General features: G+C 49.4%; 1 protein-coding gene and 1 long non-coding RNA gene across 2 annotated transcripts; both read left to right on the top strand.

The window, feature by feature from the left end:
- The first annotated feature begins 1,530 nt into the window (after positions 1-1,530).
- Positions 1,531-6,438, top strand: HAPLN3 (hyaluronan and proteoglycan link protein 3). Its single transcript, XM_071441312.1, has 5 exons — positions 1,531-1,668; positions 3,182-3,328; positions 3,574-3,954; positions 5,036-5,338; positions 5,486-6,438. Exons 2-5 carry the CDS (start codon positions 3,202-3,204, stop codon positions 5,764-5,766), a joined length of 1,092 nt encoding a protein of 363 aa, XP_071297413.1. The 5' UTR covers positions 1,531-1,668; positions 3,182-3,201; the 3' UTR covers positions 5,767-6,438.
- Positions 6,439-6,781: 343 nt separating this feature from the next.
- Positions 6,782-9,843, top strand: LOC139596786 (uncharacterized). Its single transcript, XR_011681452.1, has 2 exons — positions 6,782-7,419; positions 8,233-9,843. It is a non-coding gene; the product is annotated as an uncharacterized lncRNA (long non-coding RNA).
- Positions 9,844-19,884: the final 10,041 nt, after the last annotated feature.

Here is a 19,884-nt window from a genome sequence, read left to right as displayed (position 1 = left end):
AGTGGCCCCATGCCGGAAGGTGTAATTGTGCCTGCATTGCGGGCTGCGGGTCGGGCTGCTCCGGGCAGGTGAGCAGGCGGCGCGCCCGGCCGTCACACTCCCGCGGCCCGGGCAGCCCGGCTCCGCCGCGTCCCGCCTCGGCCAGGGCTGCCAGGGCCAGGGGTGTGCAGGGAGAAAGGAGAACAAGGAAGAGCAGTGCCTCCAGACCCCGGGAAAAAGAGAACAAGGAAAAGCAGTGCCTCCAGACCCTGGATCCCGCAGCCATCCCTGGTCGGGGAGGGCTGGCAGGGCTGGGGGTGTGCAGGCACAAAGAAAACAAGGAAGAGCCCCCAGACCCTGGGTCCCGCAGCCATCCCTGGTCAGGGAGCGCTGGCAGGGCTGGGGGTGTGCAGGGAAAAAGGAGAACAAGGAAGAGCAGTGCCTCCAGACCCCGGGAAAAAGAGAACAAGGAAAAGCAGTGCCTCCAGACCCTGGGTCCCGCAGCCATCCCTGGTGGGGGCTTCCCCCGGGGCAGCAGTGGTGCCGGCGCTGGCGGCAGATAACGCCGTTTCCTTGCTGGCTGCTCGCTATCAGCGCGGCGGCGGCGGGCAGGCAGCATCGCTCCCCGAGCGCTCCGGGCTGGGCTCCCGGCTCCCTTCACCCCGCAGCCAGCCTCGGGCCGTTTGTTTTTACACGGGTTGTTTTCTTTCCGGCTTGAAGCCATCCTGCACGGCGGCAAAAACTGGACCGGGGCCCCCGCGCCTCATTTCCTCGCCGTAAAACAACAAAGTGGGGGGTGAAGCGGCTCGCTGGACGGGGACAGCGGGTCGATGGGTCAGGGCACACGCCGCATCGTGGTTCCTCTGTTTGTCCCTTCTGTCCATCCCCTGACCGGCATCCCCTGGCGGTGCGGCCGCCGTGCTGCCCTTCCTGAGGACTCCGTCCTCCTATCTGCCTGCCTGGGTGCCAGTGGGAGCTGGCATGGAGGGCATCGCCCAAGTTTAGGGATGATGCCCCCACAGATGGGCGCTACTGGGCACCCCAGAGTTTTTGCCCTGGTTTCTGTACCTCTGCTTTGTCCCCACAGCATCAAGCAGAGCCTGAAGGGGCTGAACCCCGCAGCTCAGCTGTCTCTCCTGAATTCCAGAGCAGGCAGGCACTGGGCACAGATCACTCCGTGCCACAGCCCACCTGTCCTGAGCTGCTTGTGCCTGCTCCTGCCACATGTGTGTGGGACACCTCCTTTGTCTGGAGACTGTGGCCAGTCCCCTCCAGTGGCATGTGGGACAAGGGAGGTCTCTTCTTCCCTGGCACTGTGGCTTCACCGGGGCTTTGCTTGGGACACCACAGGATCCCACTAGCCCCAACAGAGAACATTTGTCCCCACTGCTGCCCCTTCCACGTCGGGGGCAGTGCAGGCAGCTGGCACACCGCAGAGAAGGTGTGTGGGCACCATGTGGGCAGTGTGAGGATGCACGGTGAGGCCGTCACCCAGGCATGGTGGGCAGGCGGGGGCCGGGGGCACCCACCCCAGCTCCGGGCTGCGAGCAGGGGGTTGGGAAAGGCGTGTGTTTCCCTTTAAGAGGCAGGCCCTGGAGCTGCTTCCTCTCAGCCTTGCAAGAGCCCTAAACACAGTGCATCAGCCTGCAGCCCGCCTGCACGCCTGCCCGCAGCCTGCCCGCAACCAGCGTGAGTAGGGCTTGGCCCCAGTGCCGGGACTGGGGAGGGCTGGCACCGCGGGGCGATGGGCACCCTGCTTGCCGCGAAGGGCAGGGGGGGCTGGCATTGCCGTGGAGGGAGCCGGGCATCACTGCTGTGGGTGCCAGGCATCGCCGTGCTGGGTGCTGCAGCACGATGCTCACAGCTGAGGGCGTGGGGCGCGCTGCACATCACTGCAGCGCTGGGTTCCGGGGGGTCAGCCGGCACTGGGGTGCAGGGGGAGCGGGGCTGGTGCCCTGCACAGCGAGGCGTGAAGCTGCCGAGCCTCGAGCCCACCGTGTGTCGCGTGGGCAGCACGTGTCCCCGCGGTGTCCCCAGGCTCCGGGGCCAGCAGCGCCGCCGCTGCCGCGCCGGCTCCCGGGGCTGCGCCGGCACCCTGCGCCCCCGGGCACCGGCGCTGCCGGCCACAGTGCGTGGTGGCAAAGTGCGGCTGCACCCCACGGTGAGCTGAGGCACCGGCTGCAGGGGAGAGCCTGGGATTGAGCAAGCTGCGGTGGGAGCAGCTGGTTTCACGCCCCGGAGCCTGCAGAGCACCACTGTACCCGGTATTGGACCCTTCCGGGTTGAGCATCTGCTCTCCCACAGCCCCCTGGCCCGGGGTATGTTTGCAGGCACTCGTGAGCCTTGTCTAAGGGCACGGATGTCAGACCCCACCCTGGTCTGGGAAGGGGTCTGCCGGAGGCTTGCCGGGTGCCGGGCCCCCTCTGCCGGCTCCGGGAATGCTCACAAGTAGCCAATTCTGCTGGTAGCACCCCGGGTGAGCCCCGGGCAGGGCACCCTTGAGTGTCCTGGCCCCCAGAGCTCGGACAGTGCACATTTCTGGTGTCGTGGTGTAGCCAGGCTGCCCCCCACCCATGGGATGTTCTTTGGCAGCCAAATGTGTCACATGGGGTCGGTGCCAGGCATGTCTGTGATGCAGAGGGGCAGCCCGGGGTTGGAGGAGGGGGTCCTTGGCCAGGACAGTGAGTCCTGCTGGGCGTTGTCCCGAGCTGGGGCAGTGGAGGCAGCCCGAGCTCTCTCCCCCACTCCTTGGTCGGGCTGCACGCTCGGCTGCCTCTGTAAACCGAGCTGGCTGCTTTACAGTGGGGCTCAGCCACTTCTCTCCCCCTGCACCCCTACGTGACCTTTTCCCAGTGCTCCCTGTCCAAAGGACACCCTGGGATCCCATTCCTCCAGCTGCCCCGTCCCCGACTTGCCCTGGGGCCAGGTGCTCCCCTCAATGGGCACCCTCACAATGGGCAGGGAATGTGGAGGTGTGCGGTGTGAGCCAGGTGGGAGGATGAGGATGGAAGGGACTGGGAGGAAGGCGGGTCTGGGGGCACGGCTCAGGTTGCCTGCACTCTCCCCTGCAGGCAGGCAAGCTGCTCTGCTGGCTCTTGCCACCCTCTCCTTGCACCCCTGGTATGGTTAGCACCACTGCCAGGCAGTGCTGCCTTTCTCCTGGCTATTTGGGGGTGTCACAGCAGTCCTTTCCCCTCTGCAGCCCGGGTTTGCTTCCCAGCCATGCTGCTGCTCCCACTGCTCCTGAAGGCCACCCTGCTGCACCTGGCCAGTGGCTCCTACCACCCCTTCCACAACGGCTTCTACTACAACCACATCATGAATGATAATAGCGACGAGCAGGACAAAGGTATATGGGGGACAATGGGGGCTGGTTGCAGGTTGTCAGGAGGTTGTCACAGGAGGCTGAAGTGCCCCCTGCCCCTGGGTGGGGTGGAAACCCATCACTTGGTGGGATGTGGGGCCCAGAGGAGCAGGTGGGAATGCTTCAGGGATACTTGGGGGATGCTCATGGTAGAAGAGGTGGTGGCTGGAGGGAAGATTTGGGGATGCCCAGCCCTGGATCCTGACATGCCTATCACACCTTCCCCCCAGTGGATTATTTTAGTGGATCCAGGCTAGTGGTGGAAGCCTCCAGAGACCCTGTCTACAGCTACAATGGTGCCAACGTCACCCTGCCCTGCCGCTACCGCTACGAGCCCGACCTGGGACCTAAGCGCAAAATCCGCATCAAGTGGTCCAAGCTGCGGGACGACTACACCAAAGAGCAGGATGTGATGGTGGCCATTGGCAAGACCTACGTGGCCTTTGGGGACTTCAAGGGCCGTGCCCACATGCGCCAGGCCGGTGAGGCCAGCTGGCACGAGGCCTCGCTGGTCATCAGCGACGTGCGCTTGAAGGACGATGGCAAATTCCGCTGCGAGGTCATCGATGGGCTGGAGGATGAGAGCGACGTTGTGGACCTCCGGCTGCAAGGTGGGGGCATGCTGGGGATCACACCACCCTCTGTGCCAAGCCAGTCAGCCTGGCCTTCCTGTGGTACCTTCTCCTTTGGGGATGCAGCAAGGCAGGGGGCTGGGGAGCTTGATCACGGCAGAAAAGGGCTGGGATGCTTTTGGCTTGGGGCTGTGTGGCTCTGGCCTCAGGAGTGAGTGAGCCCAGAGCTGTCTGCTCAGCTGGGACACCAAGGGTGCTGTTGGAGTCAGAGTTGGGAGTGACCCCACGGCTGCAGCAGTTCCTGCCTTTACCCACCCATCTTCCCACTGTGCTGCATTACGTGGAGCTGTCCCCTCCCCTCCCAGCTCTGGATATCCCAATGCATCTTGTACTGATCCTTGGTGACTGCTCCAGCCTCTCTTGCTCACTTGTCATGAGGGACCTGACTCAGCCCTGACATTGCTTTGGAGCTCAGAGCTGTGGAAATGTCCCCTTTTCTTGTCCCTGCCCCACCCCCTTGGTCCCTGGCCCCGCGTCCCACAGTGACTCGTCCCTACCAGTCCTTGTGACTGTGTCCAAAGTGGTGATGCCCGTGGTTCTGTTGTCCATCCATCCCCACGGCAGAGGTTCATTCATCCCCATGCTGGTGGCCCATGTGCCCCCTGGGATCATGAGGATGCTCACCCTTGTATCCCTGTTCCTGAAGCCTGTGCATCTCCATGACAACGATCTCTCCATCCCCACAGGGGTGGTCCATGCCTCCCTGGGACCACTGTCTGTGTGTTCCCAGGACCGTGGTGGTGGTCCCTGCATCCCCGTTATAGTCTGTGCATCCCTGTATATGCAGGTGCTGTCCCCGTGAGGGGGTCCTTGTGTCCCCAGGACCGAGCCCGTGTGTCCCTGTGCCACCAGATGTCGCTGGCAACTCGCTGCTGGGGCCTGCATGTCCAGAGTGGCCCCATCCCTGCATGCCTGAGCCTTGTCTCTGCCACACGGAGGTGGTCCCTGTCCCAGAGCCTCAATTTGACGCGGCTCGGGGACCCCTGTGGCTCCTGCTGGGGCTGGGCTCGGGTTGGGTGGGCTGCCCGTGGAGCCAGCTGAGTGTCCCATCTGCCTCCAGGCATCGTGTTCCCCTACCAGCCTCCCCGCGGGCAGTACAGGCTCAATTTCCACGAAGCCGAGCAAGCGTGCCAGGACCAAGGTGCCATCCTCGCCAACTTTAACCAGCTCTTCCAGGCGTGGAGCGAGGGGCTGGACTGGTGCAACGCGGGCTGGCTGGCCGATGGCACGGTGCAGTACCCCATCCGCCTGCCCCGCAAGCCCTGCGGGGGTGTGCACCTCGCCCCGGGCATCCGCAGCTACGGCCCGCGGCACCGCCACCTGCACCGCTTCGATGCCTTCTGCTTCTCCTCTGCCCTCAAAGGTGCGTTCTGGGCCAGGGGTGGGGCTGGGATGCTCGGAAGGTGCTGTGTGTCCCTCCCTGTTAGGGCCTGGCTGGGGTTGTTGCAGGCATTCCAGATGGGGATGCTCGGGATGATGCTCCCCTCTCACGCTCCGCTCTCCCTCCTAGGAGAGGTTTTCTACCTGGACCGCCCGGCTGGGATGACGCTGGAGGAGGCCAAGCAGAGCTGCCAGGATGCAGGGGCCGAGATCGCCCGGGTGGGGCAGCTCTACTCCGCCTGGAAGCTGGCGGGGCTGGACCGCTGCAATGCCGGCTGGCTGGCAGATGGCAGTGTCCGCTACCCCATTGTCACACCCCGGGCCAACTGCGGCCCCGCGGAGCCCGGTGTGCGCAGCTTCGGCTTCCCCAGAAAGGGCAGGTTTGGAGTCTTCTGCTACAGAGAGAGATAAGGAGCCGGGAGGGATCCTTCTTGGATGAAGGACGTTTCCATCCTGCCAGCGCCCAGTGTTGGGCATTTCCAAGGGCTTTTCTGTGGGTGACTGGGGGGAGGTGGGGTGGGGGGAGGTTTCTTTTTGTTTTGTTTTGTTTTGTTTTGTTTTGTTTTGTTTCCTTTATATTTTCCACATCTTGCTCAGCAGCTGTCACTTGCAGCTGCTTGGGGTGGCTGCCAGCTGGGCAGCGTGGGACAGTCCCTGTCGTGGGATGTGTGCAAGGATGATCCCCATGGGCCACTGCTGCCACCCCACCTGGCCGTGCCACCCCATGGGCGGTGGCCCCTTCCTGCAGTGCCAGGTTGTTACTGACACCCACCTGCCCTTCCAGGCTGGTCCTGCCTCCCAGTTCATGAGTCAAGGCCATGAGGGAGAGAGGCAAGGCTGGATTTGACCAGGGCAAAGAGCAGGTATCTCCATTGCATCCTGGCCCCTCTTCCAGCCCCATCCATGTCCTGCTGAAGGATGCCATTGTGCCTGTCCCTGCTGGAGCACAAGTGCCTTATCTCTATGTGCCCCTTGCCTGAACTCCATTTGAAGTCTGGTGCCTTCTTCTCTGAGCGTTGGCTATGAAAAGATGTGTTTTTCTGGACATCTTCTAATAAAATGGTGGAGAAAGCCCTGGAGTGACATGGCTGTGTCCCCATCTCTGTCCCAACACAAGAGAAAGGTTTGCTGTGGAGGGACCAAAAGCTGCCAGAAAATTCACACGGAGGGGTGGGTGTAGAACACCAAAACCAGTCAAGTTTTTCGTTTTTATAGGTATTGGCAAAGAATTGGAATTTATCTCTAAAACCATTTGTAAAGAATGATTTGGAAAGAATCTATCCATTCTATTGTATACAGGAATGTAGGAAACTCTGACTAGAGATGCGTAGTCGTTTTGAAACCAATGTTATAACGTTTTTACCTAGGAATGAACCAATCAAGTGCCCTTAAGCCGCAGGAACAGCTGCTGGGGCTGAAGGGAATAAATACAAAAGGCTCTCCTGCAGCTTCGGCCTCCGTTCCCTGCCTGCCCCATAGCGCGTCCGGCCCGGCCCGGGCAGGGGGGCGGTGCTGCCACCCTGTGTGCACAGAGCGGCGCTGAGCACAGAGGGGAGCGGTGAGGCGCAGTGGGGAGGGCAAAGGGCCGCGGCCGGGCTCGAGCGGCCGCCGTGCGGGGCGGTGCCTGGGAAGAAGGACAGCGGCGGGGCCGCTTTGGGCGGGCGGCGGAGGCGCGGGGGGGACGGAGCTCCCGTTCCAAGATGGCGAAGCGCCCGCGTACCAGGAGCCTGCGTGAGCCGGCTCGGGCTCCGGCCGCACTCTGCAGACTCCGGCAGAGGCGTCGCCGCCGCTCCCTGCCGCGGTTCCCCGGGCTCCGGTGCCGCTGACCCCGCCAATCGTTTTCTGCCGCCGGGAAAAGCAGCAGAAAAGGGCGCTGAGAGCGCGGAATCGGCGTCGGGACCGGGTAGAGGCAGCCGGCAAGAGAAATGCCTGTGTGAGGAGCGGGGGATGCTTAAGGGTACCACAACAAAGAAGGCGGCTCGGCCGGGAGTGGCGTCTGCCAGTACCAAAGATTGCGCAGAGGAAATCCAGGAGAAATGGCTGCTGGCATCCTGGGCTTGCCAGGTAGGTTTTGCACTTGATTGCAAGGCAGTTTTCCTGCCTCTGCATGGGGTGGCACCTGCATCCCACTGGAAAGGGGAGAGGAATAATTCCCCTCCTTCCCTGGCCCAGCCCTGGAGTGGGAGCAGCTTGCCCTTATGCTGGAGTTCTCCTGCTCCTGCCCAGCATCCCTCTGGTACCCTCATGTGCTTCCCAAGCTCCCAGCACTGATGGATCTAAACAAGGAGAACAATCCCTGTTCCTTCTCTTCTCCATCCTTGATGTTCCTGGGCCCTGCATCTCCCTGGCTATTCCCTGTCTGACTCCTCATCTCCATCCCATCTTCTCCTGGTCACATCTGAGCCTGAGATGTGTTTAGCAGCAAATCCATTCCTTTAAAGGAAGCCCAGTGCAGAGAGCATCCAGCTCCAGGTAAGTCTTCCTGCATTTCATTTTTCTCTGTCTGCAAGCTCTGTCTTCCTGCATTTCATTTTTCTCTGTCCAGTTTTGGAGAGTTTCTCTCCGTGCTTTCCTGTGACCCAGATATGTCCCTTCCTTTGTCCAGATCCAGTGCCAAAGGATTGAACAACTGATGAGTGGGGTCTGGGATGAGAATGGTTCTGCTAAAATTAGGGAAAGAATGCTAGAAGAAAAATGAGCTTTCTTGGAATGTCTGGAATAAAAGCACTGGGAAAGAGCACTTTTTAATTTGATTTGGAAAAAAACTCCCCTTTTTTATGGCTAAAACTCCATGGTGAGCAATCCAAGACAAAAGATTAAACGCAGGAGTCTTTGATTCTGCAGTGAGCTTAACTTCCCTTTTCTCCTCTCTTTCAGCACAGGGAGAACCACTGAACTCGTCCTGGCCTTGCCAAGAGCTTTGATGTTTGAGCTGCCAAACCCAAACTGGTCCTGATGATGGAGGACTTAAGAAATTACTCAATCCAACTAAATGCTTTAAAAAGGGAGGTGGTTTGGTTATAAAAATATTTCTGCCTGAGACTGGGAAGAGTTAAACCCCCCAATTCTGCACAACAGCACAAGGATTTTTTAATTCTTTGCCTTTTTTCTCCTTCCTTTGAATGGGTTTGTTTGTTTCCCCTTGGAGATTACACACACAATAGGCAGATTTTTCAATTAAGCCATTTTCCCCCACTTTTAGTCTTCAATGGAGCCCAGGTGCCAATTGTTTGCTAATTGGTTTCTGCCTTCCCTTTCCTGCCTACAGCTTAACCCCTTTCTCTCCTTCCTGCTTTTTGGCCATCACTGGTCATGCAGATGATGCTGATGCAGATGGCTGATGAATAATTATCAAACAGCTTGGGAATAGTCTGTGTCAGGTATCAGTAACATTAAAAAATGCAGTATATGGACCATCAACCAATGAATTAAGCAACAGGTGGATAGTAACTAATCATCTTTCCTTTGAAGCCCTCTTCATAGCATATTTACTTATAAAGGGAAAGCATTTGGTTTTTATTTTAAAAAATACTACAAATCACCAACAGCCAGCTTAAGTGAGCATGGAAGACTGACAAAGACATTGTAATGTTTTTTCTTTTAAATCTCTCACAACCCCATCACGTATTGGGGAGGCAGCTCAGCAAGTTTCAGCCCACAGCTGCCATCCTGTGCTCATGCAGAGCAACCTCTCCAGCTGTCCCAGCCTCAGGAAAGCACAGGAGAGGGCTTTACACAGATCAGGGATTAAGCTAGACCCAGGTTGGGCTCAGCTCAGTCACCATGGCACCGTTAGAAGCCTTAAACCCCTTTTCTGTCAGATTGATTGTGGTTGCGGTGCAGCCACTGCGTTGCTGTCAATGTGCTCCCCTGCAGCCTAGGCTGACATGGTGAGCAGGGGCTTGGGTTCTTCTGCCTCATGTGTTAAACATCAAACCAGAAGATAAAACAACAGCTAAAACCCCTGCCCTGCCATGTGCCTCACTCTGCACCACTGCTATGAGAGGAGGGTGAAAGACCCAGTCAGTTTTAGCTCTGTAAAGCAGCTACAGAGCAGTGATGAGTGCCTGAGTCACATCCCCTGCAGCCATCAGGGGAGTGAGGGCAGGGAAAAGGGCAGAGAAAGGGAAATAAAAAAATAACAGAGCCACCAAGACTGGAGGATGGGAGGATGAATCCAAAACTATGCTCTGCAAGAGCTGAAAGAACACATTTCTTTAAACAAGACATCCAAACTGGAATGAGGGACATGCACTCTTTCCAGATCTTCCCAGCAACATAACCCATTAAAAAAAAAAAGCCATCTGTGGAAATGGGATGCTCCTTTAAGCCTTGCAGAGACTTGCTGGGCCATGGAGACCTGCTTCTTGTGTGTGTGTGTGTGTGTGTATTTCAGTTTTTTTTTTAAACCAAGAAAAAAAATCAATATAATATTTTAAAAAGAACCCCCAGAGCTTTGGGGAAAGTGGGCATAAATGTCAAACAAAACACAAAGAAAGACTGAGCTACTAAGGAATCATACTTAGAGCAGCAGTGGTGGGGTGGGAGGGAAGAAATATAGCAGAGAAATTTAACCCCATTTAGGAGGGTTTATACACAATGTTTTCATTGCAAGCAGCATTTAGAAGTGACAATTCAGTGATTTATCATATCCCAGCACACTCCTTCCCTGTCAAAGTGATAGGCAGAACCAGCAGAGCAGCTCTGAACACACTGTTCACTACAAGGCACCACCAACAAACCCAGAACAGCTCCACCCTTGGCCAACCCTGTCCCCTTGGGCCTTCTGAGAAGCTGGGATTTAGCAGAAGGCCTTGCAGGGCAACAGTGTTTCAAATGTCAAAGGATTTAAAAATATACAAGGCTATGAAAGCTGATGGGACCTGAAAGAATTGAAGAAGGTGTCTGAGCAGAGCATCTTTGGCCAGTGCAGCCAGATAACCCTCAGATATAATTACTGGAGGATCTGGGAGTGAAGCCCAGCAGGAGATGCTGCAACATGAACTCCTGCCCCACACAAGAGGTTCCCAGGGACCAAAAACTCCGTGCAGAGCAGACAGGATCTGACCCCAACACCTGCCTTGGGCCACACCTGCTCTTGTATTTTCATGAGCCACACAGAAACGTGGTGTATTTATGATCACTTCTCTCACCAGACCTGGTTGCAATCAGCACTGGATCCCAAAACTGAAGGAGAAAATAGAAAAATTCAAAATAAAAATTAAATAAAAAACAAAATTAAAAAAATAAAATAAAAAGCTTTAAAAATAGAAAAAATAAAAATAAAAGTTAAATAAAAAATAAAATTAAAACAATAGAAGAAAAAGCTTTAAAAATAGAAAAATTAAAAATAAAAATGAAATAAAAAATAAAATTAAAAAAATAAAATAAAAAGCTTTAAAAATAGAAAATAGAAAAATAAAAATTAAATAAAAAACAAAATTAAAAAAATAAAATAAAACGCTTGAAAAATTAAAAAATTAAAAATAACAATTAAATTAAAAAAAGCTTTAAAAATAGAAAAATTAAAAATAAAAATTAAATAAAAAATAAAATTAAAAACATAAGATAAAAAGCTTTAAAAATAGAATAATTAAAAATAAAAATAAAAATAAATTAAAAAAATAAAAAGCTTTAAAAATAGAAAATAGAAAAATAAAAATTAAATAATAAATAAAATCAAAAAATAAAATAGGAAGGTTTAATTAGAAAGATTAAAAAAATAATAAATAAAATAAAAAAAATAAAAAGCTTTAAAAATAGAAAATAGAAAAATAAAAACTAAATGAAAAATAAAATAAAAAAAATAAAATAAATAGCTTTAAAAATAGAATATAGAAAAATGAAAATTAAACAAAAAAATTTAAAAAACACAATAAAAAGCTTCAAAAATAGAAAATAAAAAATGAAAATTAAATAAAAAAATTAAAAACATAAAATAAAAAGCTTTAAAAATAGAATAATTAAAAATAAAAATAAATTAAAAAAATAAAAAGCTTTAAAAATAGAAAATAGAAAAATAAAAATTAAATAATAAATAAAATCAAAAAATAAAATAGGAAGGTTTAAAATTAGAAAGATTAAAAAAATAATAAAATTAAAAAAAATAAAAAGCTTTAAAAATAGAAAATAGAAAAATAAAAATTAAATGAAAAATTAAAAAAAAAAATAAATACCTTTAAAAATAGAAAATAGAAAAATGAAAATTAAACAAAAAATTTAAAAAACACAATAAAAAGCTTCAAAAATAGAAAATAAAAAATGAAAATTAAATAAAAAAATTAAAAACATAAAATAAAAAGCTTTAAAAATAGAATAATTAAAAATAAAAATAAAAATAAATTAAAAAAATAAAAAGCTTTAAAAATAGAAAAAAAAATCAAAAAATAAAATAGGAAGGTTTAAAATTAGAAAGATTAAAAAAATAATAAAAAATATTAAAAAAATAAAAAGCTTTAAAAATAGAAAATAGAAAAATAAAAATTAAATAATAAATAAAATCAAAAAATAAAATAGGAAGGTTTAAAATTAGAAAGATTAAAAAAATAATAAATAAAATTAAAAAAATAAAAAGCTTTAAAAATAGAAAATAGAAAAATAAAAATTAAATGAAAAATAAAAAAAAAAAATAGCTTTAAAAATAGAAAATAGATAAATGAAAATTAAACAAAAAATTTAAAAAACACAATAAAAAGCTTCAAAAATAGAAAATAAAAAATGAAAATTAAATAAAAAAATTAAAAACAAAATAAAAAGCTTTAAATATAGAATAATTAAAAATAAAAATAAAAATAAATTAAAAAAATAAAAAGCTTTAAAAAAAGAAAAAATAAAAATAAAAATTAAATAATAAATAAAATCAAAAAATAAAATAGGAAGGTTTAAAATTAGAAAGATTAAAAAAAAAGCTTTAAAAATAGAAAATAGAAAAATAAAAATTAAATAATAAATAAAATCAAAAAATAAAATAGGAAGGTTTAAAATTAGAAAGATAAAAAAATAATAAATAAAATTAAAAAAAATAGGAAGGTTTAAAATTAGAAAATAGAAAAATAAAAATTAAATGAAAAATAAAAAAAAAATAAAATAAATAGCTTTAAAAATAGAAAATAGAAAAATGAAAATTAAACAAAAAATTTAAAAAACACAATAAAAAGCTTCAAAAATAGAAAATAAAAAATGAAAATTAAATAAAAAAATTAAAAAATAAAATAATAAGCTTTAAAAAGAGAAAAAATAAAAATTAAAAAATAAAAAAACTTATAAAATAAAAAGCTTTAAAACTAGAAAAATTAAAAAAATTTAAAAAGTAAAATAAAAAGCATTAAAAATAGAAAAATTAAAAATAAAAATTAAATAATTAATAAAATTAAAAAATAAAAAGCTTTAAAACTAGAAAATAGAAAAATAAAAATTAAAAAAATTTAAAAAGTAAAATAAAAAGCTTTAAAAATAGAAAAATTAAAAATAAAAAATAAATAATAAATAAATTAAATAAAAAAGCTTTAAAATAAAAAAATTAAAAATAAAAATTAAATAAAAAATAAAATTAAAAAATAAAATAAAAAGCTTGAAAAAATTAAAAAATTAAAAATAAAATTAAATAAAAAAGATTTAAAAATAGAAAAATTAAAATTAAAAATTAAATAATAAATAAAAAAACTTTAAAAACAGAAAAATTAAAAATAAAAATTAAAGAAAAAAATTAAAAATAAAATAAGAAGGTTTAAAAATAGAAAATAGAAAAATAAAAATTAAATAAAAAATAAAAATAAAAAAATAAAAAACTTAAAAATAGAAAAACGAAAAATAAAAATTAAATAATAAATAAAATTAAAAAAATAAAATAAAAAGCTTTAAAAAACTAAAAATAAAAATTAAAAAAGAAATAAAATAAAAAACATAAAATTAAAAGTTTTAAAAAAAGAAAAATTAAAAATAAAAATTAAAAAATAGATAAAATTAAAAAATAAAATAAAAAGCTTTAAAAATAGAAAAAATTAAAAATAAAAAAATTAAAAAAATAAAATAAAAAACTTTAAAAAAAGAAAAACTAAAACTAAAAATTAATAATAAAAAAATTAAAAAATAAAATAAAAAGCTTTGAAAATAGAAAAATATAAAAAATATTTAAATAAAAAATAAAATTAAAAAAATAAACTAAAAAGCTTTAAAAATAGAAAAATTAAAAAAAATTAAAAAAATAAAATAAAAAACTTTTAAAATAGAAAAACTAAAAAAAATTAAATTAAAAAAAATAAAAAATAAAATTTAAAAAGCTTTGAAAATAGAAAAAATAAAAAAAATTAAATAATAAATAAAATTTAAAAATAAACTAAAAAGCTTTAAAAAAAGAAAAATTAAAAATAAAAATAAAATTTAAAAAATAAAATAAAAAAACTGTAAAAAAAGAAAAACCAAATCTAAAAATTAAATAATAAATAAAATTAAAAAATAAAATAAAAAGCTTTAAAAATAGAAAAAATTAAAAATAAAAATTTATAAAAAAATTAAATAAAAATTAAAAAAAAATTAAAAAATATAAAAGCTCTAAAAATAGAAAATAGAAAAAAATAAAAATAAATAAAAAAATTAAAAAATAAAAGAAAAAGCTATTAAAAAAATTAAATAATAAATAAAAAAAAATTAAAAAAAAATTATTAATAAATGAAAAAATAAAAACCGTAAAGTGCTGTAAAGTACTGTAAAAGTACCATAAAAGGTCCTGCCGTAAAGCGCGACTGTCGCAAAACTGCCGTAAAGCGCGACTGTCGTAAAAGGTGCCGTAAAGCGCGACTGTCGTAAAAGGTGCCGTAAAGCGCGACTGTCGCAAAACTGCCGTAAAGCGCGACTGTCGTAAAAGGTGCCGTAAAGCGCGACTGTCGCAAAACTGCCGTAAAGCGCGACTGTCGTAAAAGGTGCCGTAAAGCGCGACTGTCGTAAAAGGTGCCGTAAAGCGCGACTGTCGTAAAAGGTGCCGTAAAGCGCGACTGTCGCAAAAGTGCCGTAAAGCGCGACTGTCGTAAAAGGTGCCGTAAAGCGCGACTGTCGTAAAAGGTGCCGTAAAGCGCGACTGTCGCAAAACTGCCGTAAAGCGCGACTGTCGTAAAAGGTGCCGTAAAGCGCGACTGTCGTAAAAGGTGCCGTAAAGCGCGACTGTCGCAAAACTGCCGTAAAGCGCGACTGTCGTAAAAGGTGCCGTAAAGCGCGACTGTCGTAAAAGGTGCCGTAAAGCAAAACTGTCGTAAAAGGTGCCGTAAAGCGCGACTGTCGCAAAACTGCCGTAAAGCGCGACTGTCGTAAAAGGTGCCGTAAAGCAAAACTGTCGTAAAAGGTGCCGTAAAGCGCGACTGTCGTAAAAGGTGCCGTAAAGCGCGACTGTCGCAAAACTGCCGTAAAGCGCGACTGTCGTAAAAGGTGCCGTAAAGCGCGACTGTCGCAAAACTGCCGTAAAGCGCGACTGTCGTAAAAGGTGCCGTAAAGCAAAACTGTCGTAAAAGGTGCCGTAAAGCGCGACTGTCGCAAAAGGTGCCGTAAAGCGCGACTGTCGTAAAAGGTGCCGTAAAGCGCGACTGTCGTAAAAGGTGCCGTAAAGCGCGACTGTCGCAAAACTGCCGTAAAGCGCGACTGTCGTAAAAGGTGCCGTGAAGTGCGACTGTCGCAAAACTGCCGTAAAACCAGACTGTCGTAAAAGCGGCCGTAAAACCAGACTGTCGTAAATTTAAAGTACCACAACAGGAGTTAAAAAAAGCTTATACAATGGACTTTAATGAATTTCCCCAATGCTGACCGTTCAGCTGTGTTTACCAGTGACTGTTGGGACACAGGTTTTTAAAGCACTTTAATAGCATCTCCTGCCAGGTCATGGCTGCCGCGGAGCTGGTCCCAGCTTGCAGGGTGCTGTTTGAGCTGTTTGTTACAAGGGAGATGCCGGCAGCAGCCGCCCCGCCGAGCTCCGCTCCTCCCGCGAGCCCGCCCCTTGCCGCCGCGAGTCTCCAACGGGACACGCCCCCCACTTCCCCGTCGGACGGCACAGCTCCGGTACCGGCAGCCCTGCTCACCCCTGCCGCCCCGCCCGCCGCCCTCGCGGTCCCGCCACCCGTCCCCAGCCACTCCCACCATCCCCGCCTTTGCCATGCCGTCGGTCCCCCGCCGTCCCGGCTACCGCGGGCCCCGCCCCTCAGTTCCGCCTCTACGGCCCGCCCACCAGCGTCACCGTGGCCCCAGCCCCCCAGTCTGCCGCTTCCCCGCCGCTGCCAGTGCGGCCGCTCCTGCCGCCCCCCACGTCCCCCTCGCCCCCTTTGCTGATACAGGGGGGCCGGCGGCGGCTCAAGTCCCGTCGCTGCTGCGTCTTTGCAGTTCACTGCGGCTCCTGGATCTGCGGTGCCGAGCACGCCTGGCGCGGCCGCGCTGCGTCCCCAGCGCCCCCTGTGCGCATTGCCGCGGGAGCCCGCCCCCCCCCCCCCCCCCCCCCCCCCCGGCGTTCCAAGCGCACGCCGCACACCCCGAGCTGCCCATGGGCCCCGCCGCGGGACAAACCCCCACGGCTACCCCTGTCCCTGCCGGCGTTTCAGCGCAATCCCCCGGTCCCGGCACAGCCCCGCTTGCGCTGGGACCGGGGCGCCCCAGCCCGCCCAGCCCGCCCGTGCCGGCGCCGCGGCGCCTGCACCAGTGTCTGCAGCCTCTGCCGTGCCTGCTGCCGCTCTTGCCCAGCTCCGGTCAGCGCCGCCCCAGCCCCCAGCGGCTGCACGCCGCGGTTGAGCCGCCGACCAGCCCACCGCCCGCCATGCCGTCCCCCCCGCGGCAGCCTCCCGCCGCCTCCACGCCGCTCCTCCCGCCTCCCGCCACCCCGGGATCATCTCCCGCTGACGAGGGGCCGCCCCGCCGCCGCCTGTGGGGCCGAGCCGCGCCTTCTCCACCGCGGCCCCCCCCCCCCCCCCCCCCCCCCCCCCCTTCAGAGCTGCTGGATGGCGCCGCCCCGCCGCCACCCGTGGGGCCGAGCCGCGCCTTCTCCACCGCGCCCCCCCCCCCCCTCCCCCCCGCTTCAGAGCTGCTGGATGGCGCGGCTCCGCAGCCTCCTGCAACCATGGGCGTCCCGGCGATCCCCTCCATGACCGCAGCCGCGGCTCCGTTCCCGTTTCTGCAGCCGACTCATCCAACCCCAGCGCCGCTTCCGGGTTCAGGCGCACGCATGCGCAGTTCTATCCCCACGGCCCCGCCGCCCCCCCGCCGCCCCCCCGCCGCCCCCCCGCCACTGCTTTGGCCGCAGCCTTGGTGCAGCCCGGTCCCGGTTCCGAGCCGCTGCCTGCCGCTGTCCGGCCGCAGCCGGCATCCCTGTGCCCTGGCACGCCGCTTCTGCCGCCACCGCGTCTGTACACGGCACCACAGCAAGCGAAAACCGAGCCCCTCGCATGTATCCTTCCCTCTGCCGGGCACCGAGAGATCCAGCGCCGGCACAAGGAAGAAATATAAAAAGAGTTGTAACGTATAAAATGAAAGATCTTAATTTCTTCTAATACATTACCCTACCAGCTAGGGTTTAACATTGTTTTCTAATTTTTGGACAGGTACCTGGGTTATTATATGCATATATATTTTTTTCTTCTTTGATTTCTTTTGCTTTTTCTAGAATGATTTTTCTGTGGTAATGAATTTTCAACAATCTGATATATTAAACGTTCCACAAACACCCCCTTCGTTGGCCAATAAATAGTCTAAAGCCAACCTATTCTGATACACTACAGGTTCTGTTTGGCTTAGCTGACTTAATATTAACTCTAATGCTGGGCAGCTCCATTTGCTATCATTTCTATAGCTGCTTGGAGTCTTGTAATACAACTCAATAGATAATTTGGGGTCAATACAGAGTTAAATTGCTGTGCTGGTTTTACCTTTTCGTTTATTATTTGTTTTTTTACCAAATCTTGAACCGAATCTTCAAATCCATCTCTTTCCTTTTGGACATTCAATTCCAAATCTATTACCACTTTTTCCTAAGTTTCTTGTAATCCAATAATTTACTCTGTTTTGCCTACAGGTTCTTAATTTGGATGGATTATAACAGTGGCTGTTGACATAGGTAAGTGTAATAAAAGAGGAACTTTGGTTTTTTTCCATGTGATGCTTTCTGTAGCATTTGTGACATGATCTTGTTGGTATCCCGAAAGGGAAAAGACAACAAATGAGTGCCAGAAACAGGAATAACAGAGGTCCAGTATGGCTTATACTCCCACCTCCCATGCCTGTGAGGTTGCAACCCACAGCAGGTGTATTTGATCTTCTTGGTGGCAAAATACAGAGGCCAATCTGGTCTTGCCCTCTATTTCCTTGTCACTTTCTCTTAACTAATTTCCAGGCAAATTGCTTTGGACACCCTTTAATTGTGGTCTCTTACCCTTCTTCAGGTATCTCTCATTCAACAGGCATTAATAATTCCCATCCACAAAGCTAAGTTATTACTTTAACACTTTTTGCAATAAGAGCATAAATGTTGTGAACTACAATACTAATTATTCTCACAATTCAAGCATTTACTTATAACTCAGCTAGCATGTCCAGTATTGGAATGAATCAAATAAAGTTTACTGATGGAAATGGTAATTCCCCTTCTCCCCTGTACAATTCTCAGGCTAAGGTCAGAACACAAAAACAGTCTTGATCCTTCTATCTGGAGTATTTTTCCCCTAAGGAGATGTTTTATTCAGGCAGTGCTTGAAACCAGTGGTGTAAGCATTGTCTTACTTCTATGTGGCTTCACCGGGGCTTTGCTTGGGACACCACAGGATCCCACTAGCCCCAACAGAGAACATTTGTCCCCACTGCTGCCCCTTCCACGTCAGGGGCAGTGCAGGCAGCTGGCACACCGCAGAGAAGGTGTGTGGGCACCATGTGGGCAGTGTGAGGATGCACGGTGAGGCCGTCACCCAGGCATGGTGGGCAGGCGGGGGCCGGGGGCACCCACCCCAGCTCCGGGCTGCGAGCAGGGGGTTGGGAAAGGCGTGTGTTTCCCTTTAAGAGGCAGGCCCTGGAGCTGCTTCCTCTCAGCCTTGCAAGAGCCCTAAACACAGTGCATCAGCCTGCAGCCTGCCTGCACGCCTGCCCGCAGCCTGCCCGCAACCAGCGTGAGTAGGGCTTGGCCCCAGTGCCGGGACTGGGGAGGGCTGGCACCGCGGGGCGATGGGCACCCTGCTTGCCGCGAAGGGCAGGGGGGGCTGGCATTGCCGTGGAGGGAGCCGGGCATCACTGCTGTGGGTGCCAGGCATCGCCGTGCTGGGTGCTGCAGCACGATGCTCACAGCTGAGAGCGTGGGGCGCGCTGCACATCACTGCAGCGCTGGGTTCCGGGGGGTCAGCCGGCACTGGGGTGCAGGGGGAGCGGGGCTGGTGCCCTGCACAGCGAGGCGTGAAGCTGCCGAGCCTCGAGCCCACCGTGTGTCGCGTGGGCAGCACGTGTCCCCGCGGTGTCCCCAGGCTCCGGGGCCAGCAGCGCCGCCGCTGCCGCGCCGGCTCCCGGGGCTGCGCCGGCACCCTGCGCCCCCGGGCACCGGCGCTGCCGGCCACAGTGCGTGGTGGCAAAGTGCGGCTGCACCCCACGGTGAGCTGAGGCACCGGCTGCAGGGGAGAGCCTGGGATTGAGCAAGCTGCGGTGGGAGCAGCTGGTTTCACGCCCCGGAGCCTGCAGAGCACCACTGTACCCGGTATTGGACCCTTCCGGGTTGAGCATCTGCTCTCCCACAGCCCCCTGGCCCGGGATATGTTTGCAGGCACTCGTGAGCCTTGTCTAAGGGCACGGATGTCAGACCCCACCCTGGTCTGGGAAGGGGTCTGCCGGAGGCTTGCCGAGTGCCGGGCCCCCTCTGCCGGCTCCGGGAATGCTCACAAGTAGCCAATTCTGCTGGTAGCACCCTGGGGGGAGGTGGGGTGGGGGGAGGTTTTGTTTTGTTTTGTTTTGTTTTGTTTCCTTTATATTTTCCACATCTTGCTCAGCAGCTGACACTTGCAGCTGCTTGGGGTGGCTGCCAGCTGGGCACCTGTCGTGGGATGTGTGCAAGGATGATCCCCATGGGCCACTGCTGCCACCCCACCTGGCCGTGCCACCCCATGGGTGGTGGCCCCTTCCTGCAGTGCCAGGTTGTCACTGACACCCACCTGCCCTTCCAGGCTGGTCCTGCCTCCCAGTTCATGAGTCAAGGCCATGAGGGAGAGAGGCAAGGCTGGATTTGACCAGGGCAAAGAGCAGGTATCTCCATTGCATCCTGGCCCCTCTTCCAGCCCCATCCATGTCCTGCTGAAGGATGCCATTGTGCCTGTCCCTGCTGGAGCACAAGTGCCTTATCTCTCTGTGCCCCTTGCCTGAACTCCATTTGAACTCTGGTGCCTTCTTCTCTGAGTGTTGGCTATGAAAAGATGTGTTTTTCTGGACATCTTCTAATAAAATGGTGGAGAAAGCCCTGGAGTGACATGGCTGTGTCCCCATCTCTGTCCCAACACAAGAGAAAGGTTTGCTGTGGAGAAAGTATTTGGGGGTCCC

This window comes from Agelaius tricolor, unplaced genomic scaffold, assembly GCF_023055355.1.
Source record: "Agelaius tricolor isolate 1412-34295 unplaced genomic scaffold, bAgeTri1.0.p SCAF_16, whole genome shotgun sequence".
Taxonomy (NCBI): Eukaryota; Metazoa; Chordata; class Aves; order Passeriformes; family Icteridae; genus Agelaius; species Agelaius tricolor.
This window is presented reverse-complemented; position numbering and strand designations above follow the sequence as displayed.